Below are 25,863 nucleotides of genomic sequence, written 5' to 3' on the forward strand. Positions count from 1 at the left end.
TTAAGTTGCAGATCAATGGTATTTATTTTTTTCAAAAATTATTTACAGATTTACAAATGTTTGTACTATACAAAAAGTTACATTACGTAATTTTAAAAACATTTTTCTTTACAAAAGCTACATAGGCAACTACATTTTTATGTGTTAAAAGAGCAGTTGTTATAGTTTAATAATATTAACTATGTAACTACCCTCAAATGATACAGCTAAGCTAAACAATGTGCAAGAATGATTCACATAGCCTAGTTAAAAGATCTGCTTCAATGCTACCTTGCTCCTGTTAGTAAACATTTCCAAATCCCTGGATGAAGAAACTGTTTGGGTAGGTAATCCTGCTTACTCTTAAACAGTACAGCTTAAAGCAGGGAGGTTCCATTTTTGGACCTAATAAAAACAGATATAAAAACAAGGAAGATTCATTCTATGCAATGAAGTCAATACTAAATAGAGTTTATTAAAGGATGTATCTTTATCTATCTACTGGAAGACAAAGGATTTAAGTTCCAGCAGAAGTTACCAYGAAACAATGAAAAAGAGCGGTGAGATGTGTCGGAACTAGCCCATACCTGCTCGAAAGCTCTCGGGGCGCAGGGGAGGGGAATAAATGAAGTTTAGGAATGAACTCTAAGTTTACGAAAGATGGTGACAAACGAAGGTGACAAAAGAACCTTCCTGTCCAACACAAGCAGCAGAGAAAGGATCTGTGGTCCCTAGTATTCAATCCTAGTGTCTCTTGGCAGCAAAATCACTCAGCTTCTGAAACCACACTTTCAGCATACTGTGACTGCCCATACAAGATTAAAAAAAAAAACTATGATATAAATGGAAATAATGTAAAGACATTTGAGGTTACAGACACTGTGAGGCAACAACTTTCTGATGGACATCTTTCTCTTAATGGAAACCTGGATATAGCACATTTGTAACTTTTACAAAATAATTCAGAAAAATCCACATTCCATCTATTGATAGGAATAGATTCCATCTACTTCTTACCTACCTGACAAAATTTCCCTCCACTTGTGAGTATAGAAAACAAAGCTGTCAGTACAATAATCTCTGATGTATCAAATCTTGAAAATGAGGGGAAGTAGAAACAAATGTAATTAGGAACCGCTTACTGGACAACCTGGATTAATTGTGTTAAACTTAAGTCACAGATATTCCTTTTTAAATTTAAAACCAGCTACCACAGTTCAGCTTCACAATAGTGTATTCACAAGCAAACTCTGCAGCAGAATTAGGTCTGATTTGTTGTAGACCACTCTGTAAAAGCAGTTAAGTATCATCTTCTTCAAGATCATGATAATGCCTAAGACATTCTTCAAATACATATTAACACTGAATCTCCTTCATAAATTGCCCTCCCTTCCTCCAAAAGAGCTTCTGAAGTCACATACTGGATTGACAGTCATGTGCATTTTTAATGCATGTATTTTTGATCTTTGGTGCTGTGCATCATTTAAATATGAACAGTTTATCAGCGTCTGTGGCATTCAAAACAGTAATCAAATCAATCAGTAAGTACGTATTTCTGTTTGGAGGATTTCACTTCAAGTTTACCCTCACGAATACARAGCCAGCTTTTTAGCTCTGCCAAGTACACGGCACACAATCTGGCAAACAGTGTCACACAAAATTAACAGAAGGCCCCTAAGTGCCAAGGCTGTTGTTTCTTCTCTGTGACACAGCCAGTCTCCGATGATGCAAATGACAGAAACCTTGCTGTCACTGTCAAGTTTCTGTCTCTTCCTAGACAGGCTGTTCAGACAGGGAGAGAGGTAAGGTGCTCTGACTCTCTCCTTAAACCAGAGGCAATGATGCACAGCTTTTATACCTGCCCTGAGGTTTATGGCCTCACTGTGCGAGTGGACTGAAACTGAAAGGGCTGTAGCTCAGCGGAAACTCTAGTTTGACGTTGATGCAAAGGGTCGCTTTACAGCAAGAAAAGGGCATTTCCTGTTTGTATTTTARGGGACCTCTTACTCTGATGAATGTAGCTACATCTACAAATTCAGAATGCTTCTCCTAATAAGCAATACATTCCAGTAACAACTACGGTTTAATACTTCAGTATCAGTGCAACTATACTAATCCAGACGGTGAAGTAAAACTTCTGCTTTGGAAAAAAAAGATTTTGTGAATTTAACAGCAATACTGTTCAGATCTTATCTCTTGATTAAGCTCCCACATGATGAAGTGATGGGGGAGAAGAAAGGAGTTAGCTGGTGTATGTTTTGTCACCRTTGTAAAACTCTACCTATTCCCAGTTAAAATCAGAATAAAAGCTTCATTATTAAATTCAAAAAAGTTAGAGGGTTTTACAATTACAAAATTGTACATAAGACACAGACCACTGTCACTGCAAAAAGAATACATACAAATATGTAGGAGTCAGAACTCAAGAAAGTTCTCCATCTGAAAGATCAGAACAGATCTCAGAAAGAAGTCTGCTTAAGTCCCAAATGTAAGACCACAGTTTCACATCTTTTACTTTCTTGGGAAAATCTTGAGGGAAACACAGAACAACTACATTCTAAGAATCTGAAAGCCAAAATAACTCAAAATTCATCCTTTTCTTTTTTTTTTCCTCTCCAGAGGCTGCTTATCAAAGTCAATGCAGGCTTCTGCTTCTTTCTTGCTTTCAAGACAATTGATATATCCCTTTTTGAAATCTTGGGATTAATGCTATCAGTAAATAACATAAACCAAAGTGGAATGTTAGAAGATATACTACAAAGCTAAAATGTTTTAGATATTTTAGATTTCTTCCAATGAACGATGAAAAGGAAACGAAGGAATATTTTCCTTCTCACAGTAACTACAAGCTAACAAAATTAATATATCTCATCTTTCAAAGGAGTAACTCATCCTCCTAAAGGTACTATTTTTTCAATGTAACAAAGATATTCCAGTTCTCTCAGAATTCTGAAAATTTTAATTATAAATATTAAAAGAAAAACACTACTCTGAAATTAATGGTGTTGCACTTTTGCAGCATTTTTTGATTTGTTCCATTAAGGTAATATACATTTAAGAATACCCAAAGCTTAAATGCTACCATTGATTTCATATGTAATTCCCACTGACCTCACTGGAAATTGCTGGTATAAGCTAATATTGCCTTTTTAAGAAACATAACCAAACAAAATCAGCCATTTCAAAATGAGTTGCTAATAGCAAGAGCTGTGTAAATATACCTAATACTACATTACTTTCTGTTTCCATATATGTTATCTACATTATGTTATCTACATTAATAATTTGCTACCTTTTGTACCTTTTACATCCAAATACAATCCTACTGACTGCATGTTTTGGAGGAAAAGGAACAGATTGCCTTCCAACATTTCTTCAGTGTCCCCTAAATTTGACCAAAGAATTTGCTAAAGAAAAGCATCAATACAAAATATTTCGCATATTAGAACTAGATCATATGCGTTTCCTAAGCAGTCTCCTAGGCATAGCAAAGAAGTAATTCAGGATGGTATCCTKGCCAGAGCCAAAAGGGTGTTTGAGTCCCATTTACTCAATTTGTTTCAACAGGAAGCAGCTCCTTTATGGTACCTTGAAAAACGCAACTCTAGATTGCTTACCTGAAATTCCAGAAATAGTTCTGTATACATCTTTATTATTATTATTTTTTAAACAAAATTAGCTAAATAGCAAAAGTTGATAAACATTTTGTAAAAGGATTTTTATGGCACATTAAAAGAGCACCTCTGTATAAGTATCGCATGGCAGGAATCGCAGACACGAACAGGTTTTGGCGAGGAAGGCAGAGGCAGTTCGTTGTCAGAGCAGGCATTACAGAAGATCTCACCACAGTTTCTACAATGATGCTAAATAATAGAGAAAAGGGAAAGAAGAAAAAGAGATCAAGAAAAAAAAACAGAATTCACATTAGAAATCTACTTGATAATCAGATTCTGCTAGACTATAATATACAAAGCAAACTGAAATCCAATTCCTTCCATTTCTTTGCACTGCGTGTAGTATCATTTTTCAAAAGAATCTAAGTACCAGTCTATAATGCAATCCTAGACAGACCATACATGACTTTTGCAGACTGTTTTCAACCCCTTGTTTAAGAAGAACTAACATATAATAAATAATAAAAATACCATATAACCAATGATATTTGGTAGAGAATGGATGATTCTGTCAAGCAGCTACTGAGATTTAACATAAAATGTAGGTAAAATAAAGATTCTTGCATGCATTAATTAAGCACAGAAATTAACATCACAGTTTATTTTAAAACTGTAATAAATTCATACTTTTTTCRTCTACTGTATAGAAAATGTAATGGAAAGACTTTCACATATGGCAAATTGTAACAGTGCCAGAGCTGACAAGTGCTTGAGACAACGATTCCACAAAGTAGGCTGAATAAGTAGGCTGAATAAGTTTTAAGTATGTTCTTCTGTGGCACTGCACCAAAAAGCAGCATTTCACTTAAGATTAGGACCCAACTGTGCTCAAGTCAACCTCAAACAAATCAAAGAAATAGAAAGACACCTCAAAAATATCTATGCATTCATCTCAAGGTTGACATTCTGCACTGCATCTCCAAGACACTTAACATTTTTCTCATAATACATATAAACAAGTTGGAAGAAATTTTTGGAGAATTACCTTCCTTTTGGAAAGTGAAAATTCCTTTTCACATAATTTGCAGTGTGTAGCTTCTTTGTCCTTCAACCAAACCTGTCCCTGGAGAAAAATCAGGAGTAAATACGTGTATCTGATAAAATCTAACACAATAGAACGAACAGATAATTAAATACGCTAGAAATATATATGTGATTAAAGAGAAGGAGAAAAAAAGTTTCTTCTTCCTCCAAATCTACCAACCTGCAAGACTTTGTTTGCTTCTTTTATATCTTCTATTTTCAGCTTTGATCTAAAAAATAACAGTATGCTATTTCAAACTTTTATATTGTAAATTATAGTCTAACAACTTTAAAAGCAGGAGCTATTTAAAAACTTAAAAACAGAGAATTATGAACTTTTAGTTAGTGTTTTATATTAAAGCAGCATCCAGGAGATGCAATCAACACTACTGTCCACTGTACTGGGCACTATACAAAGTTACCTCTTCCTGAATGGCTGTAAAAGTGCTTGGGGTTATATGCATGACAGAAGCTTGCACCAGCATAGCTGTGCATGTACCTAAAGCTAGCACTCAGCAGTGGTATAAAACGGGAACTGAAGCTCTTGGGCTCATACAAGACCATAATATGGCTTCACGGAGAAGCTAAGCTCCCCGCAACCAGCCAGTGCCCACCCACTCAGAACTGATGGGGCTATGGTATATACATACTAAGCTATTCTATAGAGCATAGAAAGCCTACACTGATTATGGCAAAACTATTTTGAAGACYATTAAACGAAACTTTAACAACACTGGTGGAGGGCAACAACAGAGCTGTGCTCAGAGCTTCCTGCTCACTGTAGTCTGAAGAATTTTTGATAAAATAATCTCTAAGTCTCAAGAGTTTACAGCAAACAATGGTACGAGATTATCTTATAGAGAATCTCCAYCACTAAAAGACAGGAAACTATGAGCAGGCAATCCTTACAGTAAGATAAGCACTATCCTGCTGAAGCCAGAGCTGCTATCTTCTACTTGGGTTCTTTAGGCAAGCTCACCAAGACTTGAGCCAACAATTTCTGTTCCATAAGTCTCTGAAGGTTCTTCACGAGATATGCAAAACATCTCCTAATGCTTCCAGGCCCTTTTTAACTAGGATTTTCTGCTCAGAACCYTGTAATTGCACATGACCTCACAGCCAGCCCATCAGCCAAAGACAAAAACGCACACAAACAGACCTGACCTAGCTAGACCTATTTTTTCTTCTTTTAGATTACTGGCCATATAATATTGTCTTATACAGTCTAATTCACATGACTGCCATAATTTTTCTTAATTCGGTTTTATCTGACAAATATAATCATCATGAAAAATGAAATTACTCGCTAAGCTTAGATGCCAGTTCTTGAAGAGCTGCTTCTTGGTCTTGACATATCCTTTTCAGTTGTCTGTTCTTCTCCTGAAGGTTAAGGAACTCCTTAAAAGAAGAAAATAATCACAAAAAGAAACAATATTGTATATGCCTACAGCCTAGAAAACTATTCCTAACCAAAGCTGATCTTACTGAAAAAGCAAGATTAATTGGTCCACCACACTATCTTCTATTAAGATTCTAAATCTAATTCTAATAGTAACAAACCAACAATTTCTCTTAGACCGTAAGAGACGAAGCATTTTTGCTTCTTCAGTCTTCTCCAGGAAGGGAGCAAAAATGATTGATTGCAGAGAAAGCAACAAAACAAAACACTACATAGCCATGTATGCCATGTCAGAGAGAATCTGAAGCATTTTCTGGCCCACCATAAGACGACAGAGTCTTCAATACAACTGAGAATGAAAAATAAGTATTTCATTTTTCCTCAGGACAGAGTTCTGATCTGAAGACCAGACACAGAGTAAAAACAGAAACAATTCTTTCCCGAATATATTTTCTTCACAAACTTGTCAGAATAGATTAATCTAATTTCTTACCTACTTGTAGAAAATCTTAAAAATACCACGCCTAAATCCACAAATAAGCTTTGCAGTCAATTTCTAAGTTTTTCTAAAAATTCTAAAAACATTCAAGTTTTACTGCAGAATTTACTTTTTTAAGGTTAATTATTTCTTGMGTTTCTATTCTGAGCTGAGATATAGTTTCTTTTTCCTTTTGAAGATCATCTTCTAAGGTTTGCCGCCACTCTTTTTCTATTTTCAAATCTGTTTCCAGCTGAAGCCTAGAATTGCAAAACAAAAACCAGTCACTGTATACAAGAGTAACTTTTTTTAAAAATTAAAGATGAGTTTATTTCCAGGTAAAATATACTATTAGCATAATAAGCAGCTGATCAGTTGACTTTTTTTAAAAGAATGAAATAATGCAGCAATGTTCTAACACTGTAAATGTGAGTAATAAATAGAGAAAACACAACYGTGTCATTTAAAAAGTGCTTTGAAAAAAAAAGAAGTGCATTTAAAAAGATCGAGGCTTTTACACATTTTGAAGAGCTGACCTTTGTAATATGACCAAGAATAGATAAAACACAAAATCCTAATGTATCTTTTCAAATATGAATAACAGAAAGCCCCCACCTTTCAATTTACACAGCTTGTTTCCAAAATAAATACAAACAAACTACCTTGCCACTGGTGATGCAGTGAATGACTGTATTCATCTCTTGTGTTCATAAAAGTTATTTAGTATTCTATCTTTAGGTGTGAATCTTCTATTTTAGACTAAGGCTTATGAAAATTTGAATAGAACTGGTAGGGAGGATTGTTTAGTGAGATTCAATATAAAGAGTAATCTAAATTCTGCTGTTATATCTGTTTGAGTCCAGTTAAAGGAACTAGGGCTACTCTGATGGAAGACTCACTCCAGCTGCAATTTCACTTGGAAGAGTCAGACTTTAGAACATCACAGAGAAAACAAGGATGGGAGCACACTTTTCCATCTTCTAGATCTAAATCCAGCCAATACAATAAAGGAGGAAAAAATTTGAGAGTAGACATGCACGGGTTTTGGTGGAGAATCACACTTAGTTTTCCTGTTTTAAAACCAAAATCACTTTTAAAGGAGAGACTTACATTTTGGGACACTACCTCAGCATCTGGTTGGAAAAGATCAGAAGTGAACATGACCTTGAGGTTTCAGAATTGCAGAATTCTGAAGTTGGGGTCTGAACTGTTCTTTTGCCAAAATCTGTGAAGATGACTGTGGTAGTAAAGTAAACATTTATCATGGCAGTTAAACAAACTTATTAACATTCAGAGTTATGAGAGAGGCAGGGTGAGCTAATCATAATTGGAAGCTACTAATTTTTAAGCCCCAGTCCTTTCAGTGCCACAGATTTGCACCGTCTTAAATGTCTTACTTGTTATCTTTCCAAATAGGGAAAACATCTAAAGTAAAAAGCTCCTGGTAGGGGCAGTTATTTATTTAAATCAGCACATCTATGTTAACTGCTTTTATTCCTGACAGCTTCCTCAAACAGGTAGCTGGATGGACACTCTGGGTTAAATCTTGTTTAAGGATTTAGCAGGAGAAAGGGCGTAATTGGCTTTTATTTCACATTTTTATATTTATAATTCTAGTGGATTTTTTTAAATTATTATTTGCTGCATAGTGGTTACTTAAACCACTCCTGAGGATTTTTACCTTATTCATAAGCCTGAGCAGTTATACTATTCTTATACCATTTAAGTTTATATTGTTACTTATTTCTGGGTTTTGATAGAAGTGTGAATTACTATTACTGTATTACATATTTCCCCCTCTTATAATAATTTCCTAGCAAGTTAAGCTGGTACTTTCAGCCAAAAAAATACTGCTGCTGTTCTCTCATTTCTTGCGGTACACCATTTTTTTTTTTTAAGTGCCCAAAGATAACGCAACTTTCTTGGAATGGCGTATTTTCTTCCACGTTGCCAGTACCTAATATCAACATCTTTAGTATTCACATTCTGTTCAAGGTCATTTACCAACAACCAGCTTGTACAGGCTGGGCCTGTAACAAGAACAAGACGTATTGCAGAATGTTTACTGCTGCGTATTTTTCCAAAGGGGAAAGATGTACTTACAGCTGTTTCTCCTTCTGGGAGAATTCTTTCTGCAGTCTTTCAGATTTATTCGCATATTCCTCTTTAAGTTTCTCATCCTCATTCTCAGCTTCCACTTGAGCCTTCTCTGTTTGCTGCAATCTGGTGTAATTCAAATCAACTTTGGGTAAAACTGAGGCTAGAACTAGGGTGTAGAGGGTGAAGAAGACAAATAAAAGAAAAATGGGGAAATAGAAACATTTCTAAATGAAAATAAAGTTTGGGGGGAACTCACAAACTCAAACGAGAAATCCACACAATGCCTAGAGAAGTAGCTCCTGTTTTTCATACATAAGAGAGTAATCACTGAAAATCTTGATACTTTTTTATTTTATGCTGATGAGTAACAGATGTCAAAGCACGATGATACATATTTTAGAATCGAAGCATATACCTTAATGCTTTTTATTTTTAGCACATGTTCATGAATTATTTGGGGAAGTTTGTTTTGTTTTGTTTTAAATAAAGCCTGTAGAAGTACTTGGTTTGTACTAACCACTCATTGAGACAGGGCAGARTGTGTGTTGTGCAAAAAGAGCTCAAAACAATTCAGGCTGAATATAGAGCACTGCAATCAAACAGCAAAAACATAACTATCCTAATAAAGTAAGACACAGCCTGAAGGGTCCCACTACATTCAGAAAACTACCTCAACTACATCACATTATTAAGTAAGTTTAAATAATCTGTATTAAAAATAATGCATTCATACACTGGTTAAAATAGCTCCATAACATAGACAGAATAAACAAAACATTAATCAAGTACATTTTTTTAAATTTAATCTTTTCTTTTAGAACTCTAAGGGGGTTTCCGCTTCAGCTAGCACTCTCCTAGCTCCTGAAATCCATTAATTCATTGGATTCAAGTAGTTTCTCTCTGCTTGACCATCCCTTCATTTCAGAAAAAGATGGATGTAATGTAACAAAGGTAAGGGTACTAAAATGGAACTTGTAAAATACTACTCAATGGCCCCACCTGAAGCATCTTGCATATAAAAACACACACTCAGGTACGTGGTTAGAAATCCRAGACACTCACTCTCAGTGCTTCAGCTCTTGCTTCCTAGCAGCTAGCTGAATGGAGAGTAACTTGCARCTCCCAAAGTCAGTTTAAAGAAAAAAACAAAAAGTCAGCAGTCTKTCTACATTTGTGCTTCTACTGATGAAGTTGCACCAGTGGGAGTTTCCAAAAACTGCCAGTAAACAAGTGATAAAAGACTGCAAYTTATCAGCTGTTTTAACAATATCCCCAGTCATATTTGTAATTGTACTGCAAAGAGGGCCAAAATAGATGGATAGCAAAGAGAATATTGTGGAAAAGTAGGGTCCATTCATACAGTAAAAGAGGCTGAAGGAAGCTACACAAGACAGAACAACTAAAGTAAGTTAAAGCCCTCTCTAAACTACAAAAGAAACTGTACTACAGTTTCCATAACCAACATAGACAGGGATCTTTCTCTTGCTACCTGAGAAATAGGCTAGCCAACCCAGGCTACAGCATCAGCCTCTAGACAAGCACCAGGGCAAACTGCACAGCTATAATTCAGACAAATACAGCGTTGTGCTGAGTGCACAGCAGGTTTTGCTGTTGAGATGATACTGAGGCAGATACTTGTTTGCATAGATTGACTATGAGGTGGTTAACACACACATTTCTGCTATGGTCTACTCTGCTGTTTTGCTGGGTGTTTCTGTTCTGGATCTTTCTTTGAAGATAAGGGATTCTGCCTGCCCCTCCAAAAAAAGCCATCCTGTGTTAAAGGCTCTTTCTGATTCCAAACCAAAGAATAAAGTAACATCTAACCATAGAGCAGAAGCCCTTCCTATATTGCTGTGTTTCACCTCCACCTCTGCAAACCCTTCTACTGAAACTCTAAGATTTCTCTCCCAACCAACTTCCCCTCCACACTTCAGGGGAAACAGTGGGAAGCACATCAAGKGCAACTACGTTCTGTCATCTGCATGCATCTACTGCTTGCAGATTAAATGTCCAAATAAAGTACACCTATTTCAGCGGTGCATGCAAGCAGCAAGTCGAACCAGTAATAAGATTTGTAAAGCCTGCCTAATGAGAGGTGGAAGGAGGAAAAACAGGTTGGGCAAAGCCACGGGTTATGACTACAGTGTAGACATACACAGATACAGGCAAGACACTCAGCTGACAAACAACTTAGAAAAGCTCAGGATCYAGCCCTAAATGCAAATCCTGCCTATTACTACAATTCCAACTATAGCTACTCCAACGCAGCTGCTCTAAGTAGGAATTACAGCTACAAAATTTGCCAGCATGCACAACCCTTCCTGCCTGGAGTGCTATCCAAGTCTAGTCTCCAAACACTATGTAYCTCTGTGAAAATATTTTACTCCACATCAGCAAAACAGAATTGTGCTTTAGATGTTTTATCCCAAAACCCTGTAATCCTTGCACTGTACGTACAGAGCATATATTTTTAGCCTTCCCCCCCTCCCTCTTTTTCTTAATGTATCTTTCCGGTGTAACACTTAAAAGAAAACCCACGCTGTTTATGAAAACAGTGCTAGGTACAACAAAAAAAATCAACCCCCTTTATCCCAAGATAAAGACAGCCTAAAAGTTAAAGAAATAAGCAGGAGAGAAGGGAAACATTGGTCAAAAGAGTTGCTTTTAAAATCTATTAGTACAATAAAAAAGAAAAATCACTAGTTCAGAAACAAAGATTGTAACAATGTGAACTCAAAGACAGCTAACCTTTTAAAATAAACTTTGAAAATTAAAAAGTGGTTAACTACTACAAGAAAACTAGCATCTATTTGCTTAAAAGTGCCCCCCCCTTTTTTTTTTTGAGGAATAAAGAGAGATGGGAGATGATATTCCTTCAGAAAACAACAGAACCCAGCTACGGTCAGTTACAGTGCAAGATTTCTAATACCACTTTGTATTTAAAACTGTAATTTTAAATTTTTTAAGTTTTATTTTAACAGTAATTTTTTAAACACAACAGGTCTGGAGGAGCTTTCAGAATGATATATCTTTGACAAGTTTATATTGGTGCTGAGCTTCACTGCTGGCACATTTGATGAATGACATTGCAATAGTCCTAGTTTGAGTTAGCAGATCTTTGTCACTTCATGAACACAGCGGACAAAAATCAAAGATGGATGAAGGCAGCAAAATAGTAAAAACAAAAATTGGGATAAAGGATAAAGGGTAAAAAGAAAAAAGAGGGAAAAAGGATGTCAATAAAAGAATATTCATGTCACTAAATCTTTTAATACATAACCATGTTTTTCATAATCAATTTTAAAAGAAAAAACGACATGTCAAACACCAACATGACAGGGCTTATGGATATGTTACATTTTAGAATTTAAAAGATCGATGTTGCATATAGGTCCCTAAATTATACATATGAATGACACTTTAATATTATGTAAAAGATGTACTCTAACCATAATGTAAATTCACATACAGGAATTTTAGTSTTTCACTTCACCAACTTTCAGTGTAAAAACTCATTATGTCACTGAAGATAACGGTATTTTTAAAGCAACTGACAATTTTAATACCTTCAGCAAATACAGAAGTGATCCACAAAGGTATTAAATATTTATATTAAACACATGCTTAAGTATACACGAGCTTAATGCTTTGGTTTCTTTTGCATTTCATTCAGACGAGGGGGGAAAAAAAAAGAGAAGATAATGAACCAGAATTTTGAAACAGCTTAAAAACAGCTGTTGATATCAGCACAAAAAATTAAGATCAGAGGAAAGATGGTGGAGGAAGAAAAATAAAAGTTTAAGTTTCCAATTAAAATAGATCTATTTATTACAAGAAAAAAAGAAAAAGAGTAAAGCACTAGTGGCTGTTTCAGAAACTTTCCTTTTCAATTTCCAACTTGAAATTTACCTTTCAGTGGTAACTGTATAAGAACCCAGTAAGGGAAAGAGATAGAGAAATGAATGAAGAAAAACAAAGATGAACCTGTACCTTTGTTCTAGTTGTTTCATAGCTGCATTAATTTGATTGGTCTTATCCTCTAATCGACTAATTATTTCATTCTTTTCTTTCATAGCATCTTCAGTAACCTGTATTAYAAAAAAGTTAACATTAAGATAGGTTCATATTACACTGTCAGTTCATGGAGGTTTTTCTTCAATGTCTGAAGAAAAAAAAAATGTTAAAATGTCTTCAAGTTTTGATTCTTTTTAAACATTCCAGTTTAAAAAAATGTAACTGACAAAGAACATCTAAACAAAATGTCATGCCTAAAGCTTATTTGTAGTTTTGTACTTTGCAAATGTATACACTATTTAACAAGAACACAATTTTCATTTTAGTTTTCTTCCTTAGTTACTGATTTTGCAACTCAACATAAATTCACTGATTATCTTTTTATCAGAAAGGTATCTCTCAGGTATCTCAGATTACCTCTTATCTTACCAAGAAGAACTAAGGTGCCCAGTCCTGGAAATTATTAAATTTTTCCAACTCTTATCAGATCTCACATCTGTGCCTGAAAAATATTTTAAGAATTTTACTAATGCATTTCACAATTTTAGTTGCTTGCAGAGCTATAGGTCTAACTAAAGGTACAGCATTGGCCTTGCTGTACAGGCCAACATTATAAACTGGCCCCTATATAGGTTAATCATTCTCACTCTCTCCTATCTCAGTCATTCGATTATCCAGGAAGTGGATTTGAATGTCATTAAGTGAAACCAGTGTTACCTACAGTCTGCAGATGTACAGCTTTAAAGGGGGGGGGGGGGGGGGGGGGGGGGGGTCGGACCCGCGCTGCGGCACACGCGGCGCCGCGCAGACCCCGCTCCCGGGGGGGGGGAGGAGGGGGAATCCAAAAAACTACAGAGCATAACGTATCTAAAAACCATCCCTTCTCTCTCTTTTCTTTCTAGTTGTCTTTCTATTTCTCTTCTCCTAGTCCAGTTTTCTCACATACCAGTTAGAGGTGTCCTTGTTCTCAATCTTACTTACCCCTCTGCAGCAGCCCTGTACCTTTTTCCCTTCACTGTGCCACAGATTTGACYGTTTCCTGGCGCTGCTTTTGAAAGCTTTTTCCATAAATCAAAATTATCTCCTACATGAATAATTCACCACTAAACTTCCATGGCATTTAGTCATTTGCTAACTGTATTGTGAGTCTCTGTGATCCATAGTCTCCCAAAGACTTTTTTTTAGCATTACATTGAAACAAATCTTAATCTGTTAATAGATTTTTAAAAAGCTCTAATTGGCTTTTTTAATTAAAAAAAAAAGCTTGTTTCTCAAATGTTTTTCCTTACATTGCAGGCTTAGATCTTCTCTTTAACACCCCACTACCTGCCTGCCTTTTTTTTATATATAGTTTTCTTGCTATTTTTTGTACAACACAGGCACAAAAGTCATTAGATAAAGCATTACTTTCCCTATTTCATGGGAGATGTTAACAGGCCATGCTGTTATGCTTATGCTCTTTTCTTCTAGAATCCCCACAACATTAAGTAACTGCTTTAAGAACTGGTTTGTGTGAAGTCACATTTGCATCAGGAATGTTCTGAAATGGGAAGTTTACCTAAGAATTAGAAATAAACTAAAAATTAAGTAAACAGCAGTGTTTAATTAAACTAAAGGTTAACGCGTCTCATTCTTCCATCAAAGTCATTTCATCAGTTAACAACAGACTGTTTCTTTACCTGCAGTTTTTGGTACATTTCCATGTTAATTGCTTTAACTTCATCAAGCTGCTGTCGAAGGCCTATAAGAGTATCCTGTTTCTCGTGGATGTCCTTCTCTAGTAACTTCATGGCAAGTTCTATCTCATGTTTCATACTAACTTGAACCATTAGCTCATTCTCCATATCCTATTAAAACACAGAAACACAATGCAATGCAGAATCTTTAAACAATTACACAACATTTTATCTACTACTAAAAAAAAAAAAAAAAAAGACAAAAGCTAAACTAACAGGGCTGCATCAGTATCTATTTCACCACCACAGAAACTCTACTTCCCCCTGCAATTATGCAAACCCCCCTCACACACACACACACACACACACACACACACACTACAGAAACATTACACTCATGTATTTAGTGACTGTTGCTTTTTCTTTTTTTCACTTTGGAAGAAGATACCTCACATTAAAAGAAATTATTCTGACAGTGTTGCATAAAGAGTTGGCTAATTATTAATTACAAAAATAGAACTAAAGTATTTGTTTTTGCAAGAAATATTTAACATGCAAACATACAAAACCACGCTTACAGTACTGTTAAGAACATATCCATAATGTTCTCAAATAAACTGTGTTTTCTATGCTTTTAACTATACTGTTACAGAAATATTAATATTTGGTTGCTATGTTTGAAAAATCTTTTTATAACATGCAGTTAAAGAAATAATCTGGATTAAGGGCAGGATCTAATTAGAGCAAAAGCAAAACTAGAATTATTTATAAATTGACTCTTTTGAAACATAATCTTCTCGAAATACTCAATACTCCTAGAAATTAGTACTCACTTGTCGAAGCTGTGATTCTTCTCTAAGTTGTCTACGTGCTTCATTGTACATTTCATCTAAACCCTGTCTGGAGTGTTTGTATGTCTGAAGCTCTGCTTCAACATCCACTTTAGTTACCTATAAAGATATGAAGAATTTATCTTTTTAATTTCAAGTTTAGAAATTCACAATAAATAAATTTAACACTAGCGCAAAAAACCCACTTAAACATACAGTCTCCAAGCACCATGCAAACAGAGAAGGAGCTTCTGTTTCTGCTATGTGCCTACCAGTTTTACAATAAGAATTCACTGAGTGCACCTAGCAAAAGAAACAACTATTCTGCAGTATAGTCCTMCTCGCTTTAATATACCACAAATCCAAGTAATCCAAACATCTACTTAACCTGTGCTTTAGCAATTATCCTGTAAAATAAACAGGAAGTTATAGAAGGAACTACAATTTATAGCTTAAAAAGAAAACAATATTTACAAAATTTATATATATTAGCCTTAAACGCTCTTAGGCATAGCTGACAGTTTAAAGCAAGAAGGACAACAAAGAAGAAAAAAAGAAAGAAAATAAGGAAAAATGCTGTAAAATTGCATATGGTAATAAAATAACCTGGGCTTACATAACTTCTATATATTTATACCACTATAAACTTTCCAAATCTAGCATGTCCTTCCCCATACACCTTGCTTTAGGTTTGGCCCAGCTACTACTGGCTTAAAGCTGCTATGTAAGAACATTCAAATGACAACGAATCACGCTAAATACAGTAAAACTGGCATACCTCTAGATGATGCTGTGTTTTCATTAAAATAAGCGTATTTTCACTCCTTAGCTGATGGTTTTCTTCCTGAAGTTTAATTATATTGTTTTTGGCTATTGCTAACTAGTGGAGGGGGAGGGGGAGGAGAAGGAAAAAAAAGGAAGTATGATCACTTTTCTGTAGAAAAAATAAAAATATTATGCAAAACCAAAATATTCTCTTAGTCTCACAGTTTACTAAATAAAGGTTTTATTCTCCTTTTTTTAAAAAAAAAATCTGCTTTTAGAAATGGCAATTTCTTACTACACAGCAGTATGTACATCTAAGATACTTCATTATATTATGTCTGATAAGGAAGTATATGCTTTCTTTTCATTGCTTCATTATGGACTAAAGACCCTCAATCCCCTTTTGTCATCTTAAAAGCTTTTCTTTTTATTTGGATTCAAATGTATCTAGTTTTGCTCTTTTTGGACATCTTAATATATCATATACAGCAATTTACATAAGCAAAGCCCTCATAGATTAAAAAGTACAGGAAAGGAAACATTATAGCTGTGCCCTGTAATACACACTGTGTTCTCWGGATTATAAGGCAGCTGATCAAAATACATGGACAGTTGGAGATGAAGACTTGCAAAAGAACCAGAAAACTTTGAGAATTAATATTCAAAAAGTTTTCCTCTATCTGGATACATTAATAACCAGAGTAAGCTAGCTATCTCATCAACAGCTGAATTAGGACAATCCAGTTTTCTACTTTATTAGGTACTACTCAAATAGCTTGGGTTAAAAGAAAAAAGTGATCTCATAAAACTAAGTATAATAAAATCTAGTCTAGCATCAAATATACATGAAAATCTGGGATATAAATATAAAAACAGAGTTAGACAAATCTAAAAACTGCATATAAGCATACAGTAAATGAAGTAGTAAATACTCCTCGGTTAAAGCTGAGAACCAACAGAAATTGCTTGTTCAGCTGCCTTCCTCTCTGTGTAGTAGCTGGTGTTATCCATTATGGACTAGTCAACTGTACAAAACTGGACGGATGCCTGGTATTAAGAAAGCCTTCTTTTCTGTTTGAGTTGCCAGTGAGAGATTGTGATATTCTGCAGAATGCATTTACTAATGCTGCATGTTACCAAGGAAAGCTGACTTCAAATCGCTGCAACTACTGCACCTTTTCTTCAAACCAAATTAAAGGGTATCTGAACATACGCAGTATTTATGTAGATTAAAATAACTTAAATATTTTATAAAAACAGTGTTTGAGAGTAAATAATGTAGGTACTATACATTTCTAATAAATGTAATTTATCGTAGATGTATTGTAAACAATACCTCTTCAATTAGTTTAGTGTTTGATTTCTCCAGCGAATCAACTCTTGCATGTAGACTGTTAACTGTGCTACTGAAAGAAAAAAAGAAAGAAATTATTATTCTAAATTATATTAAAATTTAGTCAAAGCTCAAGGGCTTTAATACCAAGTATAGCAATCAATGATAAGTGGTAACAGGTTTGTGGGCATTGTTTGAGATTTTCCTGATATAAGAAAATTAGTCACTTTTGTTGAATCTTTACATGCTTCTTCCCAACTCCCAATGTCATCCCTGTCACTTAGCCCATGGTTGGGTGTGATCTTACATTTCTCCCTCTATCCTCACATCTATAATGTATCCACACACTCAAGTTCTCTCAAAAGAGCTTGCAGCCTTCCTAGTTCCCCCCCCCCATATAACAAAAACCTTTATCCAGATTCTCAGCACTGTTCCATATATGTCTGCTACATCACCCTTTCCTCTGAAATCCATTTTCTTTGATAAAATCTTCTGCTTCTCCAGATTTTTTAATATTTATTCTCAGGCAYCCTCTTTTTTGCTGCCTTTGGTTTTCACTTTTAAGACTGTTCAGTTTTATTCTCTTTTTTTTGTATGTTTTTTTTTTTAATCTTATTAAACAACATCCTTTGACCAAACCTCCTCCACTACCTGACTGCCTTTTTTTCCTGTAAGCACGTTCTTCTATGCTGACCTTTATGCACAGAAAGAACAATGTGTTCTGTAACAACATTTCCCTTTTCCCCTATTACTACTGTGGTGCCCTCAGGAAATTAACAGTTCATTAAGAATGGCTAGGTATACGAGATTAATGCAGTTTATAATGTGTAGAGAGGAGCAGCTGATCTGAAATAAAAGAGTAAAATTGTTCAGCTGCTTGTTTGCAACGGTTCCATGCACAAACCAGAGTACAAGAACATACTGAATAAACACAGGCTCACAGAGATATGGATAGCTAATAGTACATTACACAACCACCACTATTCTTGCTTGTGACAGCTCTTTTCTCCTCCTTAACTTATTTCCATTTGGCTCATATTTGATGTACTACTGTATAATTGATACTGTGTCCTGTTGGAGGTTTCCGTTCAGTGACTGGTACAATTCCAAATCAGAGTACCTGTACCACCACAGCAGCCACATAGTAATCAATAATCAAGACTATCAACATTAAAAATGAAAAAATACTTTGTTTCAAAACGGAACCAAGAAGATCAGCTATACCACAAATCCTACAGAAGCAGTTCTTGTATTTCTCTAACTCTTTGCATTATTCCCTCTCATACAATATCCTTCACTTACAATCACTATCACTTCAATTTGTACAGTAACAAACATGCTAGTGGACTAGGTTTACTCCACCCACCAAAGCAAGCAGGAAGCAGAAGGAAAAGGGCATCTCAGTACACTGACTTCCTTCATTTACAATAGCGTATTAGCAGCTAGCACTGCTTTCCTATGTTCCTATGTATGCTTATGTTTCTATGAGAACCGCAACCTACAACATGTAAATAGTTTCCAGCAACTGGTGAATCCATTTAGCTGTGGCCCTAACCATTAAAGCTACAAACTAAAATATTATGAAAGATAAAGAAACAAAAATATGAATTCATCCAGAACATTCAGTAATACTTGCTCTAAACTTCTGAGTGGAATGCAGTTAAAATCATATTTCTGACAATATATTCACAACTAGCTTGTTCCTGCAAAGCTCTGAATCTAAAGTACATTTGACAGTTTTGGTCTGGTATTTTTCAGTCTAAATGTTCCAACTACTAAAAATAAAAACATGAAAATTGAGATTTCCTTCCCCTCTCTCCAGAAAAGAGTGTATCCATTCCAACATTGCTGCATCCTCAAAGAATTTTCACCTGTTTCCCTGAAGTTCTTGCTCACAAAGTCATGGTATAAAAGGAAGCAGAGGTGTTTTACCCAGAAACCTGGACTGACGTGCGTACTTCAAAGTAATACTTACTTTAGTTGTCTGTTTAGTTCTTCAACATAATTTTTTTGGTCCAAAATTGCAGCAATCTGGACATTTCTAAAGCAAGAATATTACAAAATGAGCTTTAACAAATGATATTATCAATTATGTACTGAAAAAAGATATATCTATCATATACAACACCCACATTAAATGTGTTTAAAAGGAAGCAACTTCATCTTGCTACTATGAAGTAACTTCTGCCACAAGATAACTGAGAGAGACAAAATACCCAATGCTGTGACGACAAATATTTATTATACATAAAACATTAAGAATACTCAAAGTCTCAAAATAAAAAGTACATTCATTTACCTTACTATAATTTTAGTTCTTTGAAGCACTAACTACCCACCCAATCTGAGGGCTTAAATGTTAGCAGGTTCTTTGGCTTTTTTCAGTTTTACTTTTTTTTTTTTTTTTTTTGCAAGATGGCTATTTACATAGCCATTTCGAAATCTCCAGTATTAGCCACCAGGTAAAGGAAGTAGGTAACATTGCTTCTGCTTGCTATGGAGTACAAATATTCTGCCAGTAGACAGTAATACAAAACAATGTACTGCATAATCTTGCTCAAGACTGTGAGATGAACAAACTTCATCTCTTGGGAACCTGACTTATCTCTACAAAGAAGAGGACATCATCCAATAAATCATTTGTTAATAAACAAAATTCGAGGTATTTGGGGAGAACATACCTTTCTTTACCTCCAATCTCATCATCACTCTTTAAATACATAGAGAAATCAATCACCCCAACCTAGGAGAAAGCAATTCATTCAAAACTTCGTATCAGACAAGTAACTGCTGTTGTTATTCATGGTTTTGTATTTACATAGTTACTAAAATCTCAGTTCCGCTAACTTTTCTCAGACTGATCCATTTTCAGCATATTTAATTGAAGCATAAAAACAGTGATATTTTAAAGATTCTTTAAAGAAAGGTACAGTCTCACATTCTAACTAAAAATTTTTACCTTTGAAACAAAACGAACAACATGCAACAAACTGAACTCCTTTCAGTACTAAGAAAAGATGACTTGCATTTGACTGAGCTTAGTCAAGAACTTACAGGAAGATTTGTATTTAATCATATAGGCTATAAATAACACTACCACGAATTCTGCTCCGCCTTCTATTCACGAACCTCTACTAACACTCTTAACCTTGCTTGCTTTACTGAAACTGTTCCTTTTGGTCTCTAATAGCTTCTTCATAAATGTGTTTAAGTTTCTCTAATCTATCCGTTTCCTTCTTGAGCTCCCTTGGCTTGTGTGTCTCTGCTGTTTCATTCCTGTTTTTTTTTTTTTTTTTTAATGTTCTTTCCAAATCTTTTCTAAGAAATCTTTCTTCCAAAAACTTTTATATATTATCTTCCATGTATGCATATACACATTTCTCCAGCAAACAGATTTTTTTCCAACACACTAAACCTATGTTCCTGGATGTGGTCCATCCATTTTCTACTACCCTTCAGAAGTCTCCCTTTTTGCTCACTACAGCTTGATTCCTCTGGCTTCTTTAAGGAACATGCCTTAATTACACTACTTTTCACAAACAGAATTACTGTAAAAACTAACCTGGACAGTCAGTACTACCTTCTGAAAACAAGTTTTACTTTTGAACAAAGTTCAAAGTCAAAACAGTTTGCAAAGGAAGGAGAATTTTATTGAAACAAATCTTGTTTTGTATACTGAAAGCAGAYACCCTCTCACAGCTCTCCCTCTCAAAGCAAGTTTTTGTAAAAAGCCTCTGCTAGAAGTTTTAGTCTCTCACAACTGTGGAAGTAACAAGAAGTACTGCACATAATAAAAATGTACACGTGGTCTGTAAGATTTTTACCTGTACTGACTTACTTGTGAATCTAGGTCTTCCCCCTTCACACACAGGTTAGCATCTATCACATTTAACCCAACTAACAGCCCAACAATAACTGCTCCTTCTTCCTCCATCATTAGTGCATGGTACTCATAAAATTCACTGTTAAATAAGAAGAATTACATCAAACAGTTAATTTGTGGAACTTATTACATTTGCATGTAATAAATTAATAGAAAGTAACATCCAAGTCTGAATTGTTTCTCTAATTTTAGCCTTACTCCAATTATCTTAAAGATTAACTAGCTCTGTCCATATCTTGACTTCACCGTGAATATTTAAAACTAGAAAGTAAACGGTCTATCTCAGAGGCTATTAAGAACAAAGACACCAGCTTTGCCTCAAGAAAGCTGAGCCACAAGCTGCTGGAGGGCTGGGCAATTCGGGGGTAAGACTCATCTTGTCCTCCTCTTCTTTCCCTCACCACAAAAAACACTCTTCTCTATACATTTACTATTAGCCAGTCTTGGATAGTATACTCAGTTAGATGGAAGTTTGGCCAAACCAAGTCAGGTCATTCTTATGCTGTTAAGAAATGCTAGAATACACTGGAAAAAAAATTTAAAAATTATTGAATTTTTTTACTTCACGTGCAAAAAAGGTTCTGGACTTTAAATAAACCAGGTAAGAGATTAAATACGTACAGGTTATGGGACTGAGATGAAGACGACAAGTCCTTTTTCCATTTTTGCTTCAACTACTCCACCACAAAGAAGTTACACAGAGCATAACATTCTGTGAGGCTGAGTAAGCTAGAGCAAAGCCAGTTTTGGGATAGTGAAAGGAGAGGAAATTTCAAGGCACTAGTTCTCCATGCAATGGTTGCTTGGGAGTAAACTATGCATATGGCAGGGGTGAATTCTTCACCTCTCCAGAGGTTCCTAGTCACCATTCTGCACGGCCAAGGAATTAAAAGGGAGCATTTCTCCACCACCCTTCACCTATGAAAGAAGGGTCAGGTATGTTGCAGAAGGGCTCTCTACCATGATGCGGTTTCCCTCAGAACATCATCTCTTCACCTATCAGCTGTTCCTCAGTCTTGATGAGCCAGCAGTGTTTGGTCCCTCTGCCCTGAGCACTGGAGAAAATCGGCCCACAGGCCAAAAACTGGATCTTGCTACACTATGGATACATTAAAAAGTAGCAAATAGAATATAGTAACATTTGTTCAGGAGACCATCCCTCTAAAATAAAACTCTAAACAAAAATCTGCTTAATTGTTTACCTGAGAAGATCTCTCTGRATGATTAAGCAGCGAAGATAGTCAGCCATTTTCTTTTGCATTAGTGCTAACCGTAACCAGGCACGGGCACGGCCCAGGGGTGTCCTGAAAAGGGGAGACGGAAAAGATTAACAGTCCAAAACCAACAATATATTAATTTACTGTCTTAATCACCTTTATCAGTCTATTAATTAAGCAATTTAGATTTCTAAAAAGTTATTTTAAGCTATTAATTAACTACAGTGAGTGAAGATGTAATTCTAGGCTGCAATTCAAAACTTTCAGATTTTTTTTTTTTTTTTAAGAAAGAAAAAAAGGGGGGGGGCACTGAGCTTGGGAGCAGACCCCAGAAAGAACTGGTGGAGAGAAAGTGCATGACCCTGTCAGCAAAATTAACTGCTTTGCCTGGACAGTAAGAACATTTAACTTTGTATGCACTGTTGATGTAAACGTACTTTGTTTTCACACAATGTATTATTAGCAGCATGAAAAAAAATCTTTAGCGTGGTGCTTTTACCGTACAAACACGCTCTTAACCTGACAGTGCCCATAAAGCTGATCTTCAGCGTCTAGCCGAAGTAAAGCGTCTACAACAATTCAGACTGCCTTCTCCATTACAGTCTTCAGAGGAACTATGAGAAAAGTAACCAAAATGTCTTACTTGGAAAGCTTGTCCACCCAATTCACTTCTCTGGGTCTACACATACTGAATTGTAGCTTTAATTTGTATCTCTTTACAAATTCAGTGATATCTTAGAAAGACACTTCAAGAAGGATGAGAACATATTGAACTGGCTAACATTAATATCCAACAATTTAAACTCAAATATTTACAGCCTCCTCTTCTAGGGCTTGCACGTTCAAAGTGTAGCAAGCACATAATACAAAAGAAACATTTTATATCAAGACAGGAAGAGTCTTGTGAATAGTTTTATTTCAGCCAGCCTAACACAAGAGTAGGTAATAATTTATGCACCTTTGCACTTCAGACAAAGTCTAAAGCAGTAAATAAATAATCTTCTACACTGTCATAACTGATCACAATGTAACCAAACCCTTCTGGAATTTAAGGTACAGTCAATTATAACGCTAAATACAAAAGCAGAGTGCAGAGGGATGTAAGGAGATTGTAGTCTACAGCAGAAATTTACATTTGAGAAGGATCCTACACTGCAGAATCCTACCACAAGCATCTGAAGAGCTGCCCAATTCTTTCACTATTATACCTTTTGTTTTTATACAGCCTTAGCTGACTGGACTCGCATGTTTACCACAGTTCTAGACTCCGAGGTGCTCCTTACATAACCCATTCCTTTATACAGCATCCAAAATTCAGAAAACTATTCTCCCACAGATATAAGAAAACCAAGCATCTTATTTTTTTCTTTTACCTGTTTTCTGTAAATCACATCACCTATACTTTCCCCCAATACTGTACATTAGCTATTCAAAGGCTTCATTACTGTGAAATGAAATTCATAGACATCTGTAGATTCCGAACCACGCTCTATGTTTTCTTGCTGTATTTTACCATTACAACTTACTTGAGGCCAGGCAAATCTCTGACACTTGCAGCTATTTCCTCAGCTTCTGGATATAACTTCTCCACAAGTTCCAGAGGACCCCAGATAGTTTTATTGTAACTTAGAAAGGATTTTCTTACTGGCAAAAGGAAATACAGTATCTGAGTTAAATTAAGTTCCTGGAGCAGCTTCCTTCAAAATAGACAGTCAATTCATCATTGTCAGAAGTTATCTTAGAAATTACTTTGCCATGACCATAAAACTACTGCTGTTAGAACACAATACAAAAACTGTGACAAACTCAAAACGTAAGTTACATACGTGCAGTTCTTGTAACCCCTGGATTATTTAAAATAACAAATGGTTTACAAAAGTTGGCAAATGTACGTTGTGAAGTACTRAAAATGATGATATTGATTATAAAAGTTGACACTTTCATATTTTATTTACTTTTTAAAGCCATATAAGGCACTATGATTTTATCTCATACAAAAAAGAACAAAGGAAAAACATTGTAAGAAGGAAAAACATTAAGTACGATATGAGAACCATGCAGCTAGAACAGTCATCACACCTTTAAGGCCATGCTTCAGGCAGTGTTCCATGACAACAAAGAACTGCTGCAAAGGAGGGTAGTCAGAATCCAGAGTACGACCAAAGCTCAAAGCTGACTCAATGAGTCCTTTGATACTCAATTTAGCCATGTTTAGTAAATTTGCTCTTTCCACGGCTGTAGGGTCTTTTACAGCTAGAAGAAAAGAAAAATAGTTATGGTTCAAGTTTTAGAAGACAAACAGAATAATAAAACGATTCATAGCCACCTTGTTCAAATAAAAACTATTTTATCTTAATGTAGATGAACTCAAAGGAATAATTGAGTAAATGCTACAAAGATCTATGTTACAGAACAACAGAACACTCCAGAGCAAACACTCTTACAGTTCTTACACTGTTTTAATAGATAAGTGAACAAATGAGGCTGGTAATGTTAGTTCTCAATGTTAGTTCATATTTTTAGTGGTCAGTAACTGAGAATTAACTTAAAATCGGCATCAATGCTATGCTCAAAAGCTCAGCTGCATAACAGGAATCAGCACCATTACCATGACATCAAAGCTGCATTCATACTCATCACATCATACTTCTCTTTTATATAAAATCAGTTTCTACGGTGATCCTAATTTCACCGTGACATAAACGCGTATTCCCTTTTTATGTTGTAAATAGTCTCAATGAGAAAAACTGGAGTAGGTTCAGGAAAACAGCACACATGCACTTTTCTTTTCTTTCTTGTTTTAAGAACTGAGATTTAAGGTCCTCATATAATTACAAAATATTTTCTACGCAGGGAAGTTTAAGAATACCAAAAGGCGTTGCTTTGAAAGTTCCACTTAAAAACACTTTTAGTAAGTTTACAAAATGTTACAATAAAAGATCTAGATATGTAGATCTGACCAGTAAAACTCCAGATTTTTTAAAACTTTCTAATCTGACAAGATGGACAGGGTTCCTCTTCTTAGAGCTCCAACTACTGAACCCAAAGCGTTCAAGAGGTTAACAGTTTACTTTCATTTTTTAATAAAGCTTTTTAATTCAAGGCATCCTCTAGTTTGCCAAGCTGAAACAGAAACAAAGCAACCTTCTGTTTATTCATCAAAGCAACCTGGAAAGAAGCAGAGAAAGTTAAGATTTACTGTTTTCCGCTATTGTGGTTAAAACAAAACAGATGAAGTGCAAATAAGTAAGTGAAGAATACATTTTTTTTTTAATGCACTGAGCCACAGATGTCAAAACATGTGCACATGTGCAAAACATATCTGTGTTTGAGGAAAACTGTGAGTYCCTTCCTCTACAAATTCAAGCATGGGCATATGCCTTAATCTTGGACATCTGGAAGCACAAAGAGCCTGGAATATTGTGTATACATTAAAGAAGGAAAAAAAAAAAAAAAAAAAGAGCCTGGAATATTGTGTATACATTAAAG

General features: G+C 35.3%; 1 protein-coding gene across 3 annotated transcripts in view; it reads right to left on the reverse strand.

The window, feature by feature from the left end:
• Nucleotides 1-25,863, reverse strand: part of RUFY2 (RUN and FYVE domain containing 2) — a 28,108-nt gene continuing 2,245 nt past the window's right edge. For 2 of the 3 annotated variants that reach the window (XM_085305539.1, XM_085305537.1), the window contains exons 2-18: nt 24,454-24,627; nt 23,901-24,018; nt 22,360-22,461; nt 21,113-21,236; nt 19,956-20,017; nt 19,250-19,315; nt 17,278-17,347; nt 15,955-16,056; nt 15,180-15,296; nt 14,350-14,517; nt 12,647-12,744; nt 8,657-8,776; nt 6,684-6,813; nt 5,980-6,074; nt 4,858-4,906; nt 4,639-4,716; nt 1-3,842 (exon numbers count right to left, since the gene is read on the reverse strand). In XM_085305539.1, coding sequence (XP_085161665.1) covers nt 3,699-3,842; nt 4,639-4,716; nt 4,858-4,906; nt 5,980-6,074; nt 6,684-6,813; nt 8,657-8,776; nt 12,647-12,744; nt 14,350-14,517; nt 15,180-15,296; nt 15,955-16,056; nt 17,278-17,347; nt 19,250-19,315; nt 19,956-20,017; nt 21,113-21,236; nt 22,360-22,461; nt 23,901-24,018; nt 24,454-24,583 — 1,773 coding nt within the window. In that variant the 5' untranslated portion in view covers nt 24,584-24,627 and the 3' untranslated portion in view covers nt 1-3,698. The remainder of the gene's footprint in view (nt 3,843-4,638; nt 4,717-4,857; nt 4,907-5,979; nt 6,075-6,683; nt 6,814-8,656; nt 8,777-12,646; nt 12,745-14,349; nt 14,518-15,179; nt 15,297-15,954; nt 16,057-17,277; nt 17,348-19,249; nt 19,316-19,955; nt 20,018-21,112; nt 21,237-22,359; nt 22,462-23,900; nt 24,019-24,453; nt 24,628-25,863) is intronic. The other variant, XM_085305538.1, reaches the window with a different exon arrangement.

The sequence above is a fragment of the Rhea americana genome, unplaced genomic scaffold (assembly GCF_003343005.1).
Source record: "Rhea americana isolate MKP2758 unplaced genomic scaffold, rheAme1 scaffold_222, whole genome shotgun sequence".
Lineage (NCBI taxonomy): Eukaryota > Metazoa > Chordata > Aves > Rheiformes > Rheidae > Rhea > Rhea americana.